The 19,229-nt window shown below is 39.9% G+C and overlaps 1 protein-coding gene across 1 annotated transcript; it reads right to left on the reverse strand.

Annotated features, from left to right (window-relative positions):
* Positions 1-880: 880 nt before the first annotated feature.
* LOC126668705 (uncharacterized) lies at positions 881-18,396 on the reverse strand. Its single transcript, XM_056104392.1, has 17 exons — positions 18,291-18,396; positions 17,542-17,548; positions 17,139-17,292; positions 16,419-16,440; positions 16,276-16,326; positions 15,787-16,036; positions 14,773-14,949; positions 14,148-14,297; positions 9,066-9,496; positions 8,734-8,925; positions 8,052-8,163; positions 7,899-7,962; positions 7,721-7,784; positions 7,426-7,503; positions 5,969-5,994; positions 4,610-5,665; positions 881-4,507 (listed from the first exon to the last, which is right to left on the reverse strand). Exons 1-17 carry the CDS (start codon positions 18,394-18,396, stop codon positions 881-883), a joined length of 6,567 nt encoding a protein of 2,188 aa, XP_055960367.1.
* Positions 18,397-19,229: the final 833 nt, after the last annotated feature.

The following is a 19,229-nucleotide window of genomic DNA, read 5'->3' on the forward strand; positions in this document are numbered from 1 at the left end:
AAATCTCAGATTATAAACCATCACAAAACAGAATATAATCACAAACCACCCAAAGTATCGATTTCAAATCGAGCCACAACAATCACAACACACAAATATAAGGGATTAATCCACTAACCTCTTGAGATAGATTAAGGACAACAATCAAAGGAAAACCCAGAGAATATAATTCCAAAATCAGCCTACAAACAAACCATACGATAGCTAAAGATCACACAACTCAATTATATGATAAAACACTAATTAAACCTTAAGGAATTGATTAGAATACTTACTAATGATCACCAATGGATTAGGAATAGCTAGGATATGAATTTCAGAGAGTATAGGCCGTTCTAGGGTTTTAGAAAACGAGAGAAATGAATTTAGGTCGCTTAAGGGGTCTATTTATAAAAAAATCAGCGAACTGAACAGTGCACGAGTCGCGCCCGCTACACTTCCATCGCGCCCGTGAAACATGAATCGCGCCCGTGATGAATGAATCATCGCGCCCGTGAAAAGCTACTGCCTCCGATGAAAAATTGAGATTTCGAAAATGAAATCGAAAGCGTTCCAAACTCCAAGGTTACTTCTAATACACCTTAAAACACATTTTAAAAGGTTTGGAACATTCGAACCGCGAACCGAAGTGGTCGAACCACTCAAACGAACCCAAAGTACCGTTTAGGCCTAACGAAACTAGTCGGAAAAATACGGGATGTTACATTCTCCCCAACTTAAAAACAAAATCGTCCTCGATTTTAAAACAACGAAACTAAGCCCAAACTCAAGTAAACACACCAAAGTAACTCATATAAAACATGCCCAAGGTAAAACACAATCAATTTCCCAAAGTAGTAGCACAACTCAAAACACAAAACAACCACAAACCCAACGTACCTCAAAGAAAAAGGAAAGGATAACGATTACGCATATCGGACTCCGTCTCCCAAGTGCATTCTTCGACCGAGTGATTTCGCCACAGAACCTTGACCATCGGAATCTCCTTGTTCCGCAACTTACGCACTTGCGTATCAACAATTTCGACAGGCTGTTCCTCATAAGACAGCTCTTGGTCAATCTCGACACTCTGTGGTACTATCACTTGCGAAGGATCCGAAACGCACTTCCGCAACATTGAGATATGGAATACCGGATGCACCAACGACATATCTGGCGGCAAAGCCAAACGATAAGCAACTGCTCCAACTCTCTCTATGATCTCATAAGGACCAACGAACCTCGGTGCCAACTTTCCCTTAACACCAAAACGCACAACGCCCTTCATAGGCGAAACTCGAAGAAACACAAAATCGCCAACTTGAAACTCGAAATCCTTCCGCTTAAGATCAGCATAACTTTTGTGCCGACTGAAAGCAGTCTCAAGCCTACGCTTGATCAAAGGTACCTTCTCAGAGGTAATCTGGATGATCTCAGCTCCAGAAAGTTTACGCTCGCCGACCTCTTCCCAACAAATAGGAGATCGACACTTGCGCCCATACAATGCCTCATATGGTGCCATCTCGATACTAGCGTGGTAACTGTTATTATAGGAAAACTCAATCAAAGGCAAATGAGTATCCCAGCTACCCTGAAAATCCAGAACACACATTCTGAGCATATCCTCCAAAGTCTGAATCGTCCTCTCAGACTGACCGTCGGTCTGAGGATGAAATGCAGTACTGAAATCCAACCTCGTGCCCAAAGATTCCTGCATCGCCTTCCAAAATCGAGAGGTGAAAACTGAACCTCTGTCCGAAACTATCGACACTGGTACACCATGGAGACTAACAATCCGATCGATGTACAATTGTGCCAACTTCAAAGCCTGATATGAAACCTTGATCGGTAAGAAGTGAGCTGACTTGGTCAAACGGTCAACTATCACCCAAATCGAATCATACCCCTGCCGGGTACGTGGTAAACCAACCACAAAATCCATAGCGATCCGCTCCCATTTCCACTCTGGAATAGGTAGCGGTTGCAGATATCCAAACGGTCTCTGATGTTCTAACTTTACTTGCTGGCAAGTCAAACACTTAGACACAAACTCTGCAACATCCTTTTTCATACCGCTCCACCAGTACGTACCTTTGAGATCATGATACATCTTGGTAGAACCCGGATGAACACTGTAAGCTGACTTGTGCGCTTCCTCCAGAATCTGGTCTCTCAAACCATCCGAATCTGGAACACACAGTCGAGAACCGTACCTGAGAATTCCATCCGCCAGAACAAACTCGGAATTTCCATTCAGATGGATCTCATCCATAATCCGTTTCAATTGTGGATCCTCAGCTTGTGAAGCTTTGATCCTATCAATCAAAACTGGTTGCACTTGCAACTGTGCCAACAAACAACCTTTCTGCGAAACCTGAAATCGGTATCCCGAAGTTAACAGACTATGCCACTCACGAACCATGGGTCTCCGCCCAACCTCAGAAATATGGGCCAAACTGCCCGAAGATTTGCGACTCAACGCATCGGCTACCACATTAGCCTTACCCGGATGGTACTGAATAGAACAATCGTAGTCTTTCAGTAACTCCAACCATCTCCGCTGCCTTAGATTCAATTCCCGCTGATCAAAGATGTACTTCAGACTCTTATGATCAGTAAAGATCTCGCAAGTCGCACCGTACAAATAATGCCTCCAAATTTTGAGAGCAAAAACCACAGCTGCCAACTCCAGATCATGGGTAGGATAATTCACCTCATGCTTCTTCAGCTGGCGAGAAGCATAGGCAATTACCTTACCATGTTGCATCAGAACACAACCCAAACCGATACGAGAAGCATCACAATACACGGTGAATCCCTCGATGCCAGATGGCAAAGCCAACACAGGAGCTGTAGTTAAAATCTCTTTGAGCTTCTCGAAACTCGCCTCACACTTATCAGTCCACTCAAACTTAACACCTTTCTGTGTCAGTTTAGTCATCGGTGCAGATATTCTGGAGAAATCTTGCACGAACCGACGATAGTAGCCAGCTAACCCAAGAAAACTTCTGATCTCGGTAACTGATCTCGGCCTCTGCCAATCCATGACTGCCTCAATTTTCTTCGGATCAACCTTGATTCCATCCTTAGACACCACGTGTCCTAAGAAAGTAACATGATCCAGCCAGAATTCACACTTCGAGAACTTAGCATACAGTTGATGCTCACGCAAAGTCTGCAGTATGGTTCTCAAGTGAAAAGCATGCTCCTCCTCACTCCGAGAGTAAATCAATATGTCATCAATAAACACAATAACGAACTGATCCAGAAACGGCTTGAATACCCGGTTCATCATATCCATAAACGCTGCTGGTGCGTTAGTCAACCCAAAAGACATGACCAGGAATTCGAAATGCCCATAACGCGTTCTGAAAGCAGTCTTAGGCACATCGACGTCTCGAATCCGAAGTTGATGATATCCGGATCTCAAGTCAATCTTGGAAAAACATTTCGCCCCTTGCAATTGATCGAACAAATCATCAATGCGAGGAAGAGGGTATCTATTCTTGATAGTAACTTTGTTCAGCTGTCTGTAATCAATACACAACCGAAAAGACCCATCCTTCTTCTTGACAAACAACACCGGAGCACCCCACGGGGAAGTACTTGGTCTGATAAAACCACAATCCAGTAATTCCTGTAACTGCTCTTTCAACTCTTTCAGCTCAGCAGGAGCCATTCGATACGGAGGTATCGAAATAGGAGCTGTTCCAGGAGCAACATCGATACAGAACTCAATGTCTCGATCAGGTGGTAATCCAGGTAACTCCTCTGGAAACACATCAGTGAACTCATTCACTATCGGAACACTATGCACATCACCACAGCCTCCTTCTAAATCACGAACCACCGCTAAGAAAGCCTGGCAACCCTTGCCCATCATACGCTTGGCCTTGATCGCTGAAATTAGATTCTTAGGTGTTTCCGTCTTCTCCCCTTGGAAGGAAAAAGGCGTCTCACCAGGAATCCCGAACAATACCGACTTCCCTCGACAGTCGATAGAAGCAAAATGGCGTGAAAGCCAATCCATCCCCAAGATGACATCAAAAGATAACACATCGAGAACAATCAAATCAGCCCTAAGGTCCCTACCATGAATAATCACAGAACAAGAAGGATACACCACATCCACCACAACACAGTCAGACAAAGGCGTAGATACAGATAAGGGCTCTAACAACCTAGATGGTGTCACACCCAACTTAGCAGCAAAACTCGACGAAACAAAAGAATGGGTTGCACCCGCATCAAATAAAACCAATGCATCTACAAATGAAATGGGAATAGTACCTTGCACCACTGCGTTTGATGCACGAGCATCCTGAGGAGTCAGAGCAAACACTCTAGCCTGACCCTGCCCTTGCTGCGGTGCCTGAGAAGAACTGTAACTACCCGAGCCTCTACCACCGTTTCCACGGCCACCAAAACCACGTCCTCCTGAACCACGGCCCCGCTGGCCACCAAACGAAGCGGCAGGTTGGGAATACCCTGCCGAAGGAGTAAAAGCAGTTCTCTGCTGCTGAAAAGACGGCTGAGCAACACTAGCCGACGACACTCGCTGCCCAGATGCCTGACACTCTCTCGCGAAATGGCCCGGTTGGCCACAAGCATAGCAGCTACCCGGTGCTACTGCACAAGCTCCAAAGTGCCTGCGCCTACAGTTCTGACAGAAAGGGACACTGGATGCTCCACTGCTATCCTGCCCAGAACTACGGTTACCACTGCTGTAACTAGCACCATGGGAATACGGTTGGTATCCCCTCCGCTCACCCCCTTTCTTACTCTTGAACTGAGAAGACTTGGAATGATAGCTGCTGCTACCACTTTGCTGCACACTACCCTGCGCAACACCGCTCGCCTTTTTGGTCTCAGACATTTTTCCAAAGTGCAGTAAACTAGTCTCCATTCGACGAGCACTGTCTACTACATCCGAAAACTCCTTGTTCGACTCAGTCAGAAGGCTAATAAAATCAGCGCCTAAACCCTTCACGTACCTGTCATTCACCCTTTGCTGTTCAGTCAGCAGCTCTGGGGCAAAACGACACAGCCTCACAAATTCAGTAGTGTACTCGTTCACCGACCTATCTCCCCTTTTCAAAACCAGCAATCTGTCTCTATGACCTTCGGTCAATGAAAAAGGTAAGTAAAAGTTCTTGAACCGAGTCACAAAATCCTCCCAAGAAATAGTAGCCATCTCAGCACGAATGGCACTACGAAACCAATCACTTGCAGAGCCCTTCAAGGACATCTCCACCAACATAACAGTCTGCCTCTCCGAAGCCTGCAACCTCTGAGCATTTCGCTCAACTTCCTCCAGAAAATCTAGGGCATCGCCATCGCCCGAAAACTCTGTCGACTTAAGCCTCGCATAAGCCAACACCAAATCCTTGTCAGTGGTCCCGCCACCACCAACTGCATTACCACCAGCCTGAGGTGCCTGTTGCTGAACAATCTGACCCAGCATAGCATACTGGTTCTGCATGGCAATCTGTCCTGCCTGCAGTTGCACCTGATTATTCTGAAGTGCAGTGATCCCAGCCAAAAACGTCGTGAAATCGAATGGATCGAGATGAATGCCTGCACCACCTCGTCCCCTACCTCTGCCAGCCTGACCTCTGCCGGCTAGGCCTCGGCCGGCCGGAACTCCGCCTGCACGACCCCCACCAACTTGAACCTCTGGTTCATGCTGGTCAATCTCAATCGACATAGCGTCATCAGCCTCAGCCTCAGCCTGAGCTGCAGCACGCCTACGAGTATTCATTCCTAAGAATGAAACAAACAATTCTCAAAACAAAGTCCTCAAGGCAACACCCAAAGTAAATTTAAATAGTTCAAACATCAAAATTGCAACCAAAGTAATAACAATAATATTCCAAAGTAAGCATAAACTTCAAAAGTAACATTAGTAACACGTAAGACCGACTCAACATCCCTAAAGGTGAAGGTAGAAAGTTTTGAAAACAAATGATGACGTTTCAAAAGACAAAACTTGAATCCTAATTTCCGCAGTAGACCCTAAGACATAACAGTAACACTTAACATGCCTTAAAGCAGTAAACACATAACATGCAAAATTTGACCTTAGTTCGAAACTAAAGCTCTGATACCAACTTTGTCACGACCCAATTTCGTGGATCGCGACCGGCGCTAGGGTATGGGTATGGTCGTACCAAAACCCGTAGCAAGCCTCGCGGAAAACCATTTAATCAAAATAAACCTGCAAGAAAACCAATGCTCGGGGGCAACCGAGACTCCAACCTAAGTCTAACAACTTATATAACAATCCTATTACAACCAATTGATAATATTCCGAAACTAGAAACATGCCTCATAAATCAATAATCCAATGTAACATGTCAACGTATAAATAATATAACAGTCGTACCACTACGACAAACCAAAGTATAATAATAAAGACAACTAGCTCTACTGCGGTCTAAGAAGTGAAACAGTTGACTAGTCTGATAATATAAAAAGACCTCCGAGGAACCAAAAGATCGGAGATGACCAACGCTCTCAAAATCATAAACCTGGAAAAGTTTGGAAAGCAACGGGGTCAGATATACTGAGATGAGTTCATAATGTTATTTACATTTATTAAGATTAAAACCTCAAAACAAATCCTTTTATACTAATGTATATATTTGATTATGGAAGACAGTATTGAAATGAAATCCCAAAGTAGGTGTGACGTATCATCACCAAATCCCAAAGTAGACGGGAACAAATCCTCGTCGATCCCAAAGTAGGCTAGACATTAGTCTGACGATCCCAAAGTACTTACCGGTGCACACAGTCTCGATACAAGCCTATCGAGTAGCTCGTTTCAATCCAGATCCATAATCCTTAAAACAGTTCACAACATTTGATATACTAAAATAATTTGCGGTACTTAATAAAGCGGTAAATAACACTATCAACTCACTGCTTGCGTATCCACGTGAATAACTTGGCAAACAGCTAACCCTGAGCGGACTCCGAAGCACGAACAGACGACGGGTCTAAAACAAGGTATAAGTTAAAATCCATTCAACCCCTAACTCTAAGATTACTAGACACCACATAGGACTAGTATCTCAAACACAACCAAACACAACCAAAGTAATCAAACATAACCAACGTATTATCATAACCAAAGTATACCATATAATAAGTTAGGCAAATTAAGCTTAGGTGATTTCTTATCTTTAAAACAAAACCAAAGTCCTTTCATAGCTTAAATACTTTATTTAAAATAAAGAGATTTCCCAAAGTAGTGTGTTAGCCTCAACTGCAGTATAGCTCAACAACACATGTCGGAAGACCACGTCTAACCCGACCCATCCATAAACCAAAGTTTAAAACCAAAGTCTTAAATAAATCCTTAAATGAAACCAAAGTATTTTTAAATAAGAACTCATACCTAACTTAATACTACCACGAACACCAAAGTAACAAATCAATTACCTTGCCAACACTTGACAAGTACACCCAAAGTATAGTTGTTGAAATCAACCTTCTTTAACATCACAAATAAATTTCCAGCTTTTAATTAATTACTCAAAACAGTTTTTAACTCAAATACTTAATCCATTTGTTATACTAAATCAATTAGGCAATTTACCCAAACCATTTAAAGTAACATTAGACATCTAACAACCTATGATTCATATTTACAAAATTTCCAGATTTTATATCATAAGAAAAACAGAATTTAAATCCATTTATAAACCAATTCTTTCATGCCATTAATCGAAACCACCAATCTCAAAGCCATCTAGAATAATCATCCAAGGTATAACAATCACAACACCATAGAATGAAATCTCAGATTATAAACCATCACAAAACAGAATATAATCACAAACCACCCAAAGTATCGATTTCAAATCGAGCCACAACAATCACAACACACAAATATAAGGGATTAATCCACTAACCTCTTGAGATAGATTAAGGACAACAATCAAAGGAAAACCCAGAGAATATAATTCCAAAATCAGCCTACAAACAAACCATACGATAGCTAAAGATCACACAACTCAATTATATGATAAAACACTAATTAAACCTTAAGGAATTGATTAGAATACTTACTAATGATCACCAATGGATTAGGAATAGCTAGGATATGAATTTCAGAGAGTATAGGCCGTTCTAGGGTTTTAGAAAACGAGAGAAATGAATTTAGGTCGCTTAAGGGGTCTATTTATAAAAAAATCAGCGAACTGAACAGTGCACGAGTCGCGCCCGCTACACTTCCATCGCGCCCGTGAAACATGAATCGCGCCCGTGATGAATGAATCATCGCGCCCGTGAAAAGCTACTGCCTCCGATGAAAAATTGAGATTTTGAAAATGAAATCGAAAACGTTCCAAACTCCAAGGTTACTTCTAATACACCTTAAAACACATTTTAAAAGGTTTGGAACATTCGAACCGCGAACCGAAGTGGTCGAACCACTCAAACGAACCCAAAGTACCGTTTAGGCCTAACGAAACTAGTCGGAAAAATACGGGATGTTACACATATATATATTCTATTATGCAATGCAAGCATATATATACACAACAATGCAAACACATAAACACAACACACAAAACATAACAATCAACTAATACCTGGGGTGCCTGATGTGGAACTCTAGGCTCCCTAATAACTATACCGGAGCGTCGTCCCCTAACTCTTCTACCAGCATTGCCCCCACCCCTATGCACAAATCTGGGGTTAGTCCGAATAACAGGGGCTAACTGGTGTAGTCTGGGTAAAACTCACATCTGAAAAAGAAGGGTCGAATAGGATTGTCATCCCACTCGCGGTTGCTCTCGATCCTACGAGCCATCGTAGTAAGCGTCCTAAAATGCTCGTTGACGTGATCATACAACTCCACAAACTCGGGTCCCAAACCCCTAACATGCCCACGATTAATCTCCTCGTTATCTTCGTTATGCTCTGGAAACCCCTCAACTATACGCAGGAAGTCAGAAGAATACAGTCCCACTGAAAACATAACCCTAAAAAAGGAGTGCATCTGCCTCCTAACTTGACTCAGAACATCATGTGCCTGATTGTTCCTCACCTCCGCATCCTCTCTCAGACTTCGGTACCTCTGCAAATCGGACCAGAACCGCTCACCTCTAAATTCCTCGACGTCAGATTCATCTGACAACTCTTCTTCCTCCAAGTCCTCCTCCTGAGGATCTTCTTCTGGTTCTTTTCCGGATCCTCCTCTAGATCCTCTGCTAGGTCCTCCTTACTTTCCTCACTGTACTCTATCTCTGGTGAGTGAGCCCTACTTCTAACCCTAGAAGAACTACCACCCTCTGACCCTGACATAAAGCCATTCTGATAGATCTCGAGTGATCCTCTAGTGTTTGTATAGAATCTGTTCTGATGGACTTTAGATGGTCCGCCTACTTCATAATGAAATCTATTTTGAAAAATAGGAGGCACTTCCTCCTCTTCTTTTGAAGCATGTGGCTGAGCTCCGTTTTTCCCATACATGATGAAAAAAAACAATCTAAACATAAGAGACCATCTGAATCCATTTCCACATTTAATACCAATATTAACTTGCGCAGATTACAAACACTAAGTCACGTTAGCAGTTCGAATGGCGCAGATACTAAACACTTACTCGCCTAACAGTTTTGGTACGCGCGCGTTATGAAACAAACTAACACTTCACACGTTAAACAAATACAAGCAATTAAGGTTCGACTCTATTGCTGCAGTAGTTCCTAGGTTCACTTACTGAAAAAGTGTCTAAAATCAAACAGACATCATAAATAAACTAACAGTGGTAACTAGACCAACTGCTCTGATACCACAATTGTCACGACCCAAATTATTGAGCCGCAACCGGAGCTAGGGAATGGGAGTGGTAGCTCCAAAACCCGTAGCAAGCCTTAGACAATTAAAACTTTTTTGCAAAACGACAAATGCATAAACAGAAGCAAACACATATACAAACATTTACATTAGATAATCTGATATCCACGTGGGCTCTAGTTGTCGTACCATGTATGAACTGGCCTCACAACACTAAATACATCCTAATGTATCATAAGTATATCAGCGGCATCTGGTGTCGTGAACGAAACATAACATGCATAGCCTACAAAAACATATAAACAAAGACAACAAGTAAAACATAAAACAAAAATACACTGCTGTCAAGGCCACGACTCTGTCAACACAGGACCACTACTCCAGCAATACGGAAGTCAAGGAACTATACATGTGCAGCTGACTTCCGGATCCCAAAAATGACCTCTAACTAGGTCCAGACACTAAGCACCTGAAATGTTAAACAACAACAGGGTCAGACTATGCTAAGTGAGTTTGCAATTTACTGTAATACCTCAAATATTTTAGAATAATTAAGTCGTGCCACGTGTCGTGAATTTCGATAAATTAAGTTAAGATGGATTTAATTTAATGATATTGGGAATTTAAAGTAATTTTTATTGAGCGGATTAGCGGGATTTAAGGAAAAGGGTTAGAAAATTAATATAAAATAAATTATAAATCTCGAGGTGATAATTATTTCGCCAAGGTCCGCGAAATATTTTATAATATTTATGGTAAAAGTTTTAAGTCAATTGGAGACCTTTTAAAATTTGGACGCGGATGCGTTTTGGGTCAATTTGCAATTTTTGAAAAGTTTAAGGGCTAAAGTGTAAATAAGCTAATTGAACATCGAGAATAAAAATTAGAGGATTATTGACGGATAATAATAATATTAGAATCGTATTATTTATTTGGATATAAATAATACGTACGTAATCGAGTTAAAGTAAATAAATAATCGATAAGTTAAAAATAGAAAGTTTAAAGGATAATTGGTTTAAACTAATGAGATGAAGAACCAAAATGTATTTTAACCATAATTATATAAGAAATGAAAGAAGGGAAAGAATGATCCAGAACAATCAAATGGCTATCAGCTCCATTTTTCTATCTCCTTCGACGATGGTTACGGTTCGTCGCTCGATCTCCATTTCTCGTCCGTTTTCGACGTTTAATAACTCGAATCGATCGTATTTCAAAGGACAATCACGGTAAGAAAGTTGTTTCTCCGTTTATTTGGGTATAATTGATGGAAAAACAAATTGAAAATTAGGTTACGGCAAAACTGTATCGCGATTACGTATTCGATTCGTTTTACACGTTTTTATTGTGTTTTTTAATGGATTTAGATGTCGTTTCCGTAGCAGATACGTTCGGAAGTGTCTCAAGCATGTCAGAATTAGTTTTTTAGCGGTTTTATGCCGATTTGGGCCTGCTGCCCTCGTCTGCACGACGCGCCAAAATTTGGCGCGACGCGCCAAAGCGTGGCGCGACGTGCCAAAGCCCAGCACGACGTGCCAAGCCCGTTTTGAAGCTTTTTGATGATCCCCTAACCCAATATCGACTTCCGGACTCCGAAAATGCAAGATTCGGATGTCAAACGAGTAAAATATGACTAGTTGATTGGAATGAGATAGTTTATGGATATCAATTGGTTTCATTAAGAAAACCTATATTCTCTATTGAGAATTAAATTGAAAAGTGTTAAGAAACGAAAGAAGAATGATTCGTTTATCGGAAAAGATTATGTTTAAAGCACAACGACTTATGTTTTGTGTCTTTTCGTGTCTCGAGTCTAGACTCAATCTTAGAATAGGATTCTGATGGTGAGTCAAACGTTTTGAAATTGTTTTAAATCCAGCGAGGCAAGAAGCAGCTGGACCAGGAACTCGGAAACTTGACGTTTCTAAGCCCCGACGTATTTTTGGATAAGCGTTTTCTGTGAGTTTATACGATTTGCTTTTAAAGTATTTATTCAAGCAATTATTTTATATTGCTTTCTGTTTGAATTGCATGATTTATATGCGAAATCTTTATATGAATTACGCATACGTTGATTTGAAACCAGTATTGATCCGATGGAACGTGCTACCTATTGAGCGGAAATAGGACTGCGTGATCACCAGTTTTGATTTGATACAGCTGTAATAAGATTAAGAACACGGATTTCAAAGTCAGATGTACGACTGTGATACGAGAGTGAACTCGGTTACAGTGTAACCTGAGCCCCGTATCTAGTGGGTTGGACCCACCGTTAGAATAAAGAGATTTGTCGCGACTGACGTGGTTGAGTGTGAATATTGGATAAGTTTTCTTCTGAGTACATACGTTTAGCATGTTCGAGGATTAGGGTTTCAATCAGATCTTGTCCTTGGCTGCATGAGGTTTGAACGTTATTACATTGTTTTATATTTTATATGAATATATATTAGTAAATGTATGAATTCACTCAGTATATTCCCATATACTGAACCCTCTCAGTCTTTCTTTCAGGTCAAAGCGTTTTAAAGGACGGACTTCCTTTTCTTGTTTCGGAAATGTACGATAGTGAAAGAATATGTCAAGGGAACTTTCCTCGTAGAGCTGCAGTAGTCGGTAGATGTCCGTATGTAATGTGAAATTTAAATTCAAACGGTTTAAAGGGCAACTCTGATTTAATATAAAATTATATATATATATATATTATTTGTTTATAAAGATCGTATTTTAACCGTTTGATTTCCTTAACCAATTGCCATGAGTGAAATTGGTTGAGATTATGATTAGAGACAGGGCAGGGCTGGACATGAGATGTCGCTCAGTAAGACCCTAGTCTATAAGAATGATTTGTAATGGTTTTCAGAAAGCAATAAAGATAATTTGATATTTATAATAGTAAAGTTTAAAAAGGTTTTCTGAAAATGTTTTATATAAAATAATATATTTAATTCGCGAAAAATTCATAGTGGATTTAGGCTTGCTACGGGTTCCGGAGCTACCACTCCCGTTCCCTAGCGCCGGTCTCGGCTCAACAATTTGGGTCGTGACATTTACTAACGGTATTATAAAATAACATCGCATCTCAACAAAACATTAATAAGAAAATACATATACGTCAAGCATTCGATCCGTTCGAAACTAAAAGCCTGAAACTTAACACCACCTACTTATCACAGATCATGTATATCATAAATCATATTGATCATTCAATCTTTGGGCCGGTCCCGGGAAAATTCCACCGAGTTCAACCATTGCCAACCTTTTAATCACAAGTTGTGAATCCCGAGATAGTTCGACCGAGTTCAACCCACTAGATACGGGTCCCGAGATAGTTTGACCGATTTCAACCTCGTATCTACTCATTTCATATCCAACTTCCATATTCGTATTCGTGCGCACTTATCAAATCATTTTTACTAGTCTAAACACACTAGATTGACTCAGTTACTAGTGATCACACAGCCTATTGACACCCAATAGGTAGTTAGTTTCTTTGGATCTCACACTAGATTCTCATATTGAAAACAATCATTCAAACAGTATATCCTACATTCAAATCATATAAATGAGATGTATTTAATAATATCATTCATAATATATGAAATTATCTTTTATAATAATACGCAAAAGTAAAATGCAACTCACAGTGACCGCTATCCAATCTATGACGTGGTCGATGTGATAATATGCTCGTACTATCCCACGTTTGCCGACCTCACCGCTTGCTGACACATCTGATACATATTAATTAACGTTTTATAATTAGACGTGAATTTCATATTTATATATGTTATACTTTTAAAGTATTAGGTTGAGGTTGATTAAATTCCCTTCCTAGCGTGTTCGTGAATTTGATAATCTTTAATCGCATCGTACGGCTAAATGATACTACTTCTCGTATTCACTGATCATATAACCTTCTTAATGTTTTCTACTATCGTTAATTACTTAAGACGTCGAGCTTTCACCCTTAATTTAAGATTTTCAGAATCCTTGATTCATTCTTAAGGTCTAATGTCGTAAAATCGGTCGTCTAGGTCAAATAGGAGCTAAAATGCTTGATAGGTATCTCAAATCAGCTGTGCGGGCGCACAGGGGGTACTGTGCGTCCGCACAGCCTGTGCATTCACACACCGTAGCTGTTCTTACGCACAGCTCCGTAATGCATTTTCCGGGCTGATTCACCGTGTTCCGACATCCTACACGCATAAGAGACATTCTATTCTACAAAACCCGTGTTTTAGAATCTCTGCAAACACCAAAATCGAGCTAGCTTCGATGAAAATCCAATTCCCTAACTTATCAAATATGAAACAGCCAATATCAACCAAGTTCAACACCGATTCTTAAAGTCTTACCTTAAAATGATGCCCCGAGACGATAGAGAATTCGATTTTGAGAAGTTCGACACGAAGAACACGACATTCGGACGTAGGACGGCGGAATTATCGCGATCGCCGTTTCTTCGTTGTGGTTTTCTCGATTCTTCTCTTCTCTTCCCTGATTTCCTTCTTTTGAATGTAATTCTTATATATAGTGTGGCTAACAAGCCTCTTAGGTCCTTATTCTCTTTATTCATTACTAATTTTATATTAAACTTTTCTTTATTTAATTTAACCAATCACTTAATCAATTAGTATCTTAATCATTTCGTATACGTATTATTTATATCCAATAAATAATACGATCAAAGAAATTATATTTTCCCGTCAAATGTTCGTAAATTTCAATTCTTGAGACATAATTGGTTAAATTACCAATTTAGTACCTAAACTTTATTTTGTGACCTTTCTTACCATTTTTCCTTTTAGTCCCAATTGCAACTTTTAAACTAAAATATAATATTAAATTCCTCATAATTTCCTTACCTGAAACTGACATACTAGAATTTTATTTATCTCTATTGCTCGTAAATCTTTCCACTATCGCCACTTCGGCGACTCAAAACTGGACACGTGGTCCAATTAATTAATTTAAACTTACGGGGTATTATATTTGAATATTCTACTGGAAGATTTCCTGGAACTGGGATTACTTAATTGCTGGCATACTTGTTTGGCCTTCTGTGCTGGTGTAAAAGGAGTTGCCTGTCTTGGTAGGGCTACCTGGTCTAGAGAGTCTTCCTGACTGTCTTTGCTAGAGAGCAGCAAAGCGAGTTCCCTTATTGGTTGCATCCACAAGGGATTAGTACATGGTGTTTTTGCATTCAGGATGCATAAGATGCAGATGCGTGATATGCAAATGCATGATATGCAAGTTTATTTTTACACATAGCACGTAGCACATAGAAGTTTAGCACGTAGAACAGTTTGATATCACATAGGCACGTTTAGTCCTTCCAACCTTATTTCTCCCACACACGTGTTCCAGGCGAGGTTTGATTCCTAGGTGTTTTGGTATGGACCCTCGTATCGCAATGCAAGACTCGACGTATACCTGCAAGCTCTCTTTAACAGTTCTAAACAAACAAGCGGCAGTATTCGATATAAGAATTTGTTTATTCCCTTCTCTCTTGTGCAAACATATAGAATGGACCTCACAGTCCACTTTGAAATTTGGAGTGATTTAGCCTTGCGGCTAGTCAAGTGCCTGGACAGACACTTGACTGGACTATTATTAGAGTTTGTAATCAAGTGAAGGGGTTTCACTTGATCGACTTTTGTATTTTAGGTCTGGCATAACATAATGTTTTGAAAATTTGGTTTTGAAGACTGGAAAATATGTTAGGTCGGACCTAAGACTGAGATTGAAATATTAGTTTTGAAAATATGGACTTAGAATCCTACATCAACACATTGTCTCAAATACACATTATTTCTGGTATTTTCCTAAAGGGTAGTGTCTAAGCTGGAATGTATGTGAGCTGAGTTAAAGATTTTGGTAGTAATCGGTTTAAGGCTCCCACATATTGATATACCTTTGGTAAGTCTCCTCAATCACGAGTACAAACGAACGAGGTACTAGGTTGTGAGTGGTGCTACTCCGCATAAGACGTACATTGGTCGTTGGAATGCAACGTCAAGACGTGAGAGCGGCTTTGAGCACCAGAGTTTGATTAGGGTTTCTCCTAGAAAGAACCATCTAATCCAATGCAAGCAGTTTGAGACATCTGGTAAGCAAAGAATTTGAGGTCGATAAGACGCAAGCTCATGCGGTTTAGGTCCATGGCAACCATTTCCAAAATACTTATGAAAACGTTTTTTTTTATGCAAATGGGTATCTTTATACATCCCTAGTGGAGTCGCCACTGTGAGCGGAATCAGGAATTTCAGGGACCTGTTCGCCAAGGCTTATGGCAGGACTCTATTTCAAACATGTTTTGAAAAGGTATGGAGTTGCCACCTAGCTCAGCTAAGAAATGCCTTTTACATCGACTCGATAACCTTACTTGCTTATGGCTAAGATTATCGTAGCAAAGACTTGGGTTCATGGACCTCCCTAAGACTCGTGCAACTTTGTTTATGAACCTCTATTTTATTTACTTACTAGATGTATCTATATCACCTCGACATACATTGCAATTCACAACATATAATGCTGGAAATTCAAACATATATGAAAGCAGTTAACACGTGTGACGCACATATGACTCAATCTTGCCTAGCAAGTAGCAATTACTCCTAGCATACATCTAAACTTGGCGGTTTCTAACTAGTAAAAAGTATTGGCTAGTCTGGATATTTTACAAGCACAAAACCTAAACTGGGAGTCTAAGTTTGATTGATTTTGTTAGATTATTCTTGAAATCCTATGCAACCTCTAATTATATTTTATATGCAACCCTATGATATCTAGATGATTGGATGAAATTGATTTGATCGGTAATTAACGTGGTCAGTCCTTTAGCCTATTAATACTGGATTGGCATGCTTTTGGAAATTTGTAAACATTGAAAACAAGCTCACGAGCAATTGATATGCATACAAGGTTAGGAATACTTTTAAACCTCGTTGACTTTTGAGTAATTGGCACTCACCGCGTATTTGAACGTCGGTGTGTTCAGAACTGGTTCTCGGGCAGAACATGGAAGTTGTATGTTTTGTCGATACGGTTCTATTGGTTTGAAATGGGGTCGATTAAAAATTTGGGTGGACCCAAAACTCGGTCTCGAAGTGGATGGGTTTACCATTTCGTAGGCTTATGGGCCGATTTATATTGTAGGTTACAAATTTTGGCTTTGAAGCCCGTGTTACGTTAGGTCTGGCCCATTATAATACAAAAAAGTAAAGTACATAAAAAACCATTAATTTGGGCTCAAACTTTACCTAACTCTGAGATCAAACGAGACCGGAAACACAAAAACTAGTTTGAGTTGAATTCTGGAAGATCTAGGATCCGAATCTGGAAACCAGGGAAGGATGATCTGGGTCGCCTGTTACTGTGGCGGCGGCGGCAGTCTGAACTGGCGGTGGCGGCGACTCATTCCAGCGCCGGCACCGGCTTGCATAGAGGACAACAGCTCTGTTTTTTGTTGTTTCAGCTCCAGTTTTCATCGTTTCAGCTCTGGTTTTCATGCAAAAACATGGAAAAGTGAATAATAGTACATAGAGTGTGTAAATAACATATTCCGGGATTATTTAAGAGTGTTTGTAAGCGAATTAAAGCACATAAAACGTCAATTTACAACAATTCTAAGGAATAAATGAGTATATGGTAAATAAGCTTAAAACTCACTTTAACATGCTTTCTAAGAGTTTTTATCAGCTGAGATTTTGAACATAACATACAAAACATATTAATTTAGCTATTAACATGTTTCCTATCAATTTCATGGCAATTATAGTAAATTCAATTACAACAACAATTTTATGGCAAAATTAATAAAGTAAGCTAGTATGCATCCTAACATAGAAATACTCGACAAATATTATCATAATGGCCTAAAAGTGACATAGGAATAAAGAGAGTCCTCAAAAGTACCATTCTGAGTCCATGGCTCATTTACTTGCGAAGTAGATGCAGAATCCAACTTCGAATAGTTGTGCAGTCTGTTTTCTTAAGAGATTAAAACGTTTTAGCTTGTTTTCTAGGCTATAATTAAAGTGAATTTTTATGTGTTGTGTAGGGCGGCTTGGCATATGCTAGGGGAATTTAGGGTTTCTGGTGCTTTTCTAGTAATTGCATTTTTGCCGACCTCATGCTACGCTAGCTAACAGGGGTACTTAAAGAGGAGTCTATGACCTAGAGATTACTATAGTCTACTAGGTTTGAAAGTGTGTGAAGTGATAGGTTTTTAAGTGTTAGGACTTAGTTAAACCTCTTTTAATTTATTTAAATTCGTATCTTATCTTGGTGGCTAAGCAAAAGCGTGCTAAAAGGTTATTTTGGTGCCTAAAAGTATCAAAAAGGCTTCTCGGACTATGTGGGTATGGATATGGTCAATTTTAGTATGTCAATCTTGCAAATTGGCCCATAAACTTCGAAGATATTGTAATTAGTCCAATATCTGGACTTAGACTAAAATCTCTTTGGATTTTTATAAGCTATTTACGGCTAATTACGCTTTAATCCACCAAGTTCACGGCTATTCACTGATTGCGCCTTCTTGGATTCCCGCAAGCAAATCTGTAGCTCGTCACCTGGACGATTTTCTCTAGAAATCATCATTGGAGGCTTCAGTTCCTTGTCAGTTTTTACATGTCCGGAAAATAGGTATCTACAATTATCTTACGCAAACTGTGCGTGAAAAATCAGGCTAGATTAGTATGCCCGGTCTCAACACTCTATCGATCCCGACCTCCTTATTTTCACTTTTCACGCACACATTGTGTAATATAATCTAACCATGCTTAGGTAATCTGAACGACACGTTAAAGAGACTTGAAACGGGGCATCAGACGGGACACGACATGCTTAAGTAATGAATTTTAAGACAAAAGATACTAATCTAGCATCTCTTTAGCGCGTCATTCCAATTACTGTTGGTCATTTACCGCAAAAGAACGGTATCGTAACTCGTAATAAAGTGGACTAAAGTCCTGGTATCAAACCCACGAAGACGAAGGATTTGATGAGAATGAATTGACTTTGAATCCCAACTCGTTTAGCATAAAAAGGTAGATAATTCTGCAATTCCTTAAACAACTAAGAATAAGCAATTTAAACACGAATAATTCACTAAACAATACTTGTAACTAACACGGAAATAACGATAAACAAGTAAAACGGGAAATCAAGGGATAAAACGCGTTTAAGGGTTGCTAAATCAAACCACATACAAATCATGCATAATTGGGGTAACTAGGGATATTTGCGAAGGTCGAGATATCCAAAAACTTTAATCTCGCTCTCTCGAGTCTCAAAGATTGAAAGAATAAAAATGCAATCAACAAGCCAAAATCTAACTCACTCTCGTGTTATTAAATTTTGATAAATCAATCGAATTCAATTAATATGCAAACTCCAAGACCGCCTAAACCCTAACTTGCTCTCGAGTAATC

Source organism: Mercurialis annua, linkage group LG1-X (genome assembly GCF_937616625.2).
Source record: "Mercurialis annua linkage group LG1-X, ddMerAnnu1.2, whole genome shotgun sequence".
Lineage (NCBI taxonomy): Eukaryota > Viridiplantae > Streptophyta > Magnoliopsida > Malpighiales > Euphorbiaceae > Mercurialis > Mercurialis annua.

Excerpts from the sequence above, each read along its gene's own strand:
- LOC126668705 (XM_056104392.1), bottom strand. The coding sequence starts at position 18,396 with ATGATGATTTCTAGAGAAAATCGTCCAGGTGACGAGCTACAGATTTGC. Across the intron at positions 16,441-17,138 it reads ACCCAGATCATCCTTCCCTG|TTAGAAACCGCCAAGTTTAG; the intron begins GTTTCCAGATTC and ends ACTTTTTACTAG. Across the intron at positions 8,164-8,733 it reads TCGACCCTTCTTTTTCAGAT|ACCCCTTAAGCGACCTAAAT; the intron begins GTGAGTTTTACC and ends TTTTATAAATAG.